At 39.1% G+C, this 6035-nt stretch overlaps 1 protein-coding gene across 1 annotated transcript; it reads left to right on the top strand.

Moving 5' to 3' along the window:
- Positions 1-4926: 4926 nt before the first annotated feature.
- LOC145203945 (uncharacterized) lies at positions 4927-6035 on the top strand. The gene is made up of 3 exons (XM_080076326.1): positions 4927-5177; positions 5429-5582; positions 5762-6035. Exons 1-3 carry the CDS (start codon positions 4940-4942, stop codon positions 5802-5804), a joined length of 435 nt encoding a protein of 144 aa, XP_079932452.1. The 5' UTR covers positions 4927-4939; the 3' UTR covers positions 5805-6035.

The raw sequence follows: 6035 nt of genomic DNA, 5'->3' as shown, positions 1-6035 counted from the left end.
GCAATAAATGTATATTATCGTCAAAGCGTTAAAAACTCACTAAGCTATGTCAATTAGAGACGAAATTAATCATGCCAACAAATGCCTGCGACAAAAAAGCGGTTATGGCTTTGTGGTCAGTGGTATTCTGCCACTGATAAAAGCGAACGGCTCGGCGCGTTTATAGCCATAGTAAAAGCGACCACATGTTCGAGACAGATCAAGGGTGCGTCAGACGTTGCTACTTGCTACGTCATACAACTGGGTGACGGTAGAAGCAAATCTGTCTGTCGGTTAACACGTAAAATCGTGACTAAACCATAGATCATGGGCCCACACATAAGCTGGAAGAATCCTCTGGGCTTTGGCTTAAACTTTTACAGCGTCTTTTCCAATTAGGTTTTATCGTTATGTTAAAACACGTAGACGGCGCATCCAACGAATGCGAGGCTTTTTAAAAAACATGATTTGTTTCGTTTCATAATCATCATCTCTTCAACGAAAAAGCACTGGTACAGAAGACAGACAAAGTAATAATAAATGATTCTGATCTCTTGCACATGACACTGATTTAATCCAAACATCCCCTTTACTGCAACATACATAACATGGCATAAATAGGAGGTATTGAATAAATTTTCATTACACTGTGACCTGCTAGCAAACTCAATCCTCAATTAACTTGTAATCTGTGACACAAAGTTTTCAACACATACCCATAAGACTAAGTAGCGGAAAAGTGCTATGAGCAAGCGCCCAAATTACACTGTGCGTACCTCCGTTGACGCAAAGTCTGTCATTATCTAACGTGGCTGGCGGCTTCAGGTATGTTGTGGCTGACTACTGGGTAGATGCGTTGGCCCTGACATCCGGTAAAGTGGGTCGTTATGTTCTACCTAATCAGCTTTGAACTGTAGCACTGACTTATGGATGTGTCATTCAGTCTTCAATCACAACAGCACAGGCTAAAAATAAAGTTAACCAAACTAAAATGCTGTAACATTAGTCCAATACAGTGGTTGGTTTGGAACAACTGCAATGCTGGAACCTCGCCGTTTCTCCTGCGGCGTCGCAGTGTAGTATATCGCCTTTTTCGTGACATCCGCCCTCAACCCATTCACGCTTTTAATTCGCACGAACGTGATCATCGAAGCGTGTGAAGGACTCACTAGAACCTTTTTCTCACTGCTGCGCGAACAATGGCACAATTCGAAAACCAATTATCGCTCCGTTGGCGTTGAAAGACCAACTAATCTTATCTCCCGTCTTAGTCTACAGAAGCTGTTTAATTGCCAACAAAGGGGCATATCCGGTGAGGTACAAAGCGTGAAATTCAGGGGACTTAGTTGGTTCGCTAAAAACAACGCAATCGTGTGATTACACCATCTAGGCAGCTACTACGTGTGGGCATGGTGCTTCTTGAACGTATCTACGCTTAAAAAATGTTTGGAACTGGTAGAATTTATTTGCATACATGGTTGTATTTAAATGTGTTCATATAGGTTAAATCGTGTACTGAACTATTGTTATAAGTACCTTGGACACGTTTAATATAAGTACCTTGGACACGTTTAACTATGTGACCAAACGCATGCACTTTTTAGAATTGATTTAGATTTTGTTTGATTAGTAGGCTATGTGAAAGTTTAACAAAATGTTTGTCCAATAGATCTATTTCCATGTGAGTTAAACTCAAATCGAACAAATTCATGTTTACTCTATCATTGCCTTTAAAAAATGACCACTCGATTAAGTGTACTTTACATAGTATCTCTTTGTACATTAAATAGTGGACTTTGTCGGCTAAAGACGAATATTGTCTTTCTTAGTCATCACACAATTTTGTTTCTAAAACAATTGCTCAACGGTAATTGTCTTTTCACTTAACTTAGGGTTGCCATATTTTATGAAACACAATCCCTGACAAAATTTATCTCGGTTGCGTGAACCCAGTTTTTCTCAAACTTTAAGTCTAAATGTGTTGACGTAAGTCTGAATGTGTATTTCAGAAAAACGAAAGTTGATTGCAGGATTTTAGCTAGTTATGCAAAATTGCGCATAACAATGATCCAAATCTGACATCACAGACAGGACAAAAACATTACAATTGTGCGCGAACAATTGCATTTTTGTTAGTTGTCATGAAATAAAGCCTATTGTTTAACAATGGAGACGGTCGATTCTCACTTTCACTTTGATTTCAACTTATCCAGTTGCACAAACTGACGCCAAATAAGGATATAGAATTACTTCCACCTTTTCGAGGTCCCCGCAAAATGCCCTAAAGGACCGCGGACCCCAGTCTGAGAACCGCTGCGTTGATCATTTTTGCGATCCAAACACTTCTATTCCGGAATAAATTAGAATATTGGGAAGTCACACGGACGGCGACACGAGAAAACGTTACATACGATACTCTGATCCTTGTCAATTAACTTTCTGCGCAGGCTTCTGTTTAGTTAAGTTTTTTTTTAACCAAAAAAATTAAACGATGGGAGTCACAAGGACCTTTTCAAATTTGAAGAAAAATGCCTCTGTAAAAAAATCTGATGTCTCACGCATTCGACTTTGTGAGTTAGTTCCCTGCATAATAGGTACACAGTTAAATGAAAGTTCCCACGTTCTCACATAGCTTCGAATGCAGTGTTTTCTTGAGACGCGGATTTTTATTTGTGTATTTAACGCATATTGTTAAATATCTAGTAACAAACAGGTATTGTTACGCGCGCACACACATCAAACAGTAACAGGTACGTTAACCTGCGCGCCGCCAGTTTACCTCTTATCGTGTCATGGTATAGACGCGGTTGTAGCTATCTACTAGAAACTTTCTCCGTTGGTACATTAATTTTATAATATATACAAATAATTTTTCTTGAATTCCGGACTTTTAGGTACATTTTGACATTTCTCCCTGACGCAGATTTAAACACTAAATTCCCTGACACGTCAGGGAAAATCCGGACGAATGGCAACCCTAACTTAACTGCAATTGCAAATTCACCAATGGTAACCGATTCTATTTACAAATTTTGTACCTCCAGTCCTCCAAGATTGTTATATCTGTTCGACATTTGGGTCGTGACACAAAAAGGGGGAAAAATTAATGTGGCTAATCAGCGAAGAAAAGAACAAAATGGTTTACTTGCTAAACTTTATGGAGTAAACCGAGGGCCCAAAACCGCCAAATCACCGAAAATATATTAACACCAGAACTTACTTGCAACGAAGTTCGATATAAAAAGTTCGAATATATGGCGCAAGTAACACTTTCGAAAATGTCGATGAACTTAGGTACACTATTCACGGTTTTGAATAATCTGAGCAAAAAAATCAGAGCCAATATCACGATGAAATTGCTGCAATGTAACATACTACGATTGCGATGAAATTACCATGGTCACATTGCAACAATAAAATTACAGGGATTCGAATACTACGACGAACTTGCTGGATGTCTTCGGCACGATAAAGTTATTAAGATGTAATTTTCACCATAAAATTAAAGCGATGCCTGTTTTCCACTAACAACAAACAGAAATGGTTTTGACAAGCTAAAGTTGTTAGTCATTAGAATGTCCACACACAAAAAAGATGTTTTAGGCTAAAAGGGAACAAATTTTTTTTATTAACGTACAACAGTATCGCTGCAATTTACTTCAACACTTTTCAATAATGGTCTGAAAGCTCTGATTCTAGCTTGCAAATACACATAGGTTTGTTGTTGCATAGTTAAATTAAAGAAAGCAATTTCAGTGCATTGAACTTAAATATTTGCTACCAAACAATCACGCCGTCAGTTAAACCGCTTGTTCAATATGTCATCAAATATTTCAAGTGCACTATTATCGACGTTAAGACCTTTAATTTTTTTAGCAAAGTGGACTAACAGCAGCGTAAAAGCTCGATGTTTTATGTTTAATGTTGTCATTTCATGGTTGATCTTAAACCGATGGTGTAGCAGACACAATAGTTGTTTTTTTAGTAGAACTACTATCACCATAGGTACAACCAACAACGTTTTAAAAAACCGTTAGGTGGCGTTAAACAGGCACAGTTCTTAAAATTATCGATGGGATTACATAAGGTGGGGCAGGAACTTGGCCGAATGGTCTGGCGCGCCTGACCCACATACAGACATAAAAAAAAACCTTGATCGGGATTCGTCCCCGGGAGTGTCCTGGGTTCGAACCCCGTGAAAAAAAGGGATTACATAAGGTGGACAGGAACTTGTCCGAATGGTCCCGCGCACCTGACCCAAATACAGACATAAAAACCCTGATCGGGATTCGTCGAACCCCGTGATAAAAACGGTAAGGGTAAGGTTAAGAGCTACAGGAGTAGGAAATTTTTGGTTCAAATGAGTTATGGTGGTGACATGTTTTCCGTTTTTGTTTCCAGAAGTTAATGTTTCTAGTGCCTTTGAGGGATTTTTATCAGATGAAATTGCCAGTAATTAATTTATGTTCATGTTGTATGATCAATTGTCAAACCGGCGTTCCTCCACTACGAATTTGACATGTGCATTAGTTTTAGATTTGTTTGACATGTAGGTCAAAATGTGAACGAGACTAATGCAGTAGTTTTTGCGATTTTTGTATTCTGTTTGGTGAAATTAGTCAAGTAGTAAAACGTTTAGTCAATCCAGCGCATCTGTTTATTTGTTATGTACCATACGTGATGTGTTCACGAATCCTCTCTTATCTGTGTTAGTTGATCGAGGACAATATTTATTTAAGCGCAAAGTAATCTCAAAAACATGTTTTGAATCAGGACATCTTCCATAGGGCTGTGTTAAACACTGATTAGAAATCATTAAACATATAGCATAAATCGTCTGAACACAAACTTGTGCGTTTCGCGCGGGTGCAGTGTCAAACACATTTCATTTTAGTTGAGTCCTGGTTTGTTCTTAAAATATTTTTACATTTAAAAAGTAACCATGGGATTACATTTTAAAATGCTGCTATTGTATTGCCTGTTAATTTCAACCAGCCTGGTAGTAGTCAAAGGACAGAATGATGGAAATTACATGTTCTGCCGATCAGTGCAAAGCATTTTTAATCGACAAAACGGAAACGGTAGTCCAGTGGGGCCCCAAGGCCTGCCTGGAAAACAGGGACCGGTTGGACCTCCAGGACAAGCTAGTCGACCTGACTGGAGTGAAATAGATCGTAGAATTGAATCGATCGTTCAAGGTAGTTGCCTTTTTATAGCGACCAATCTCTATAACAGTGGTTATCAACCAGGGCCCATGCCCCTCAAAACTGTAACGTCGTGTTTGAGGTTAGCCGGTGGCTTTATCATATCCAAGAGACTTTAAGCCGGTGCCGATAGATCAAAAACATCTCAATTAGTCTAAAGTTCAAAGCCGATCTTAAAGCTGGGCCATCATGCTTTTCAATTAATCTAACTATTTATTACACACTAAACTTTACGCTATTTTAAGCCAAGCTCAATTGTTCTGGAATCGTCTACAATGGATATTGCTACCACCTGCCGCTAATTATTGCTTCCTATAATGCGGGTGGAAGCAAGCAAGCAGCAGCTGATCTCTGCAGCTACCAGGGCGGAACGCTGGTTGACATCGAAACCCAAGAAATGTAAGTACTGTACACATACGTTCAAAAAACATGGAATGTCTACATTGACAAACCCTCCAACAATGTCGTTGAAGTCTGGCTCGGGTCAACTTGTCAGGTGAAACTATTTACATAACCTTCTCTGTAGTTTTGAATAACAACAAGCTTCCAACCCGCAAATAATATGAGTTCTTGTGTAGAATGGGCAATTACAAAGTCTTAACGGCGGACCAGTGTAAGTAAAGTGGGCCAATGGATTTCCTGGGTCTCGTGGTGAAAATGTCGGATGGACGGTTGCCACAAAACCGAATGTCCCAATCACTCTCACTGGAATGTGGAACTTTGATGCATTTGTCGGGGGCGTTCCCCTTTGTCGTTACGATGTTATGTAGCTGTTAACGTTGCAGAAATGCTATGGCTCATAAAAATCAAATAATTTTGATGCTGTAATGTATTGATGTGTCCAAGCATATA

Source organism: Phallusia mammillata, chromosome 1 (assembly GCF_965637545.1).
Source record: "Phallusia mammillata chromosome 1, kaPhaMamm4.hap1.1, whole genome shotgun sequence".
NCBI lineage: Eukaryota > Metazoa > Chordata > Ascidiacea > Phlebobranchia > Ascidiidae > Phallusia > Phallusia mammillata.
The sequence above is the reverse complement of the archived record's forward strand: the minus strand, read 5'-3'. Positions and strand labels throughout refer to the sequence as shown.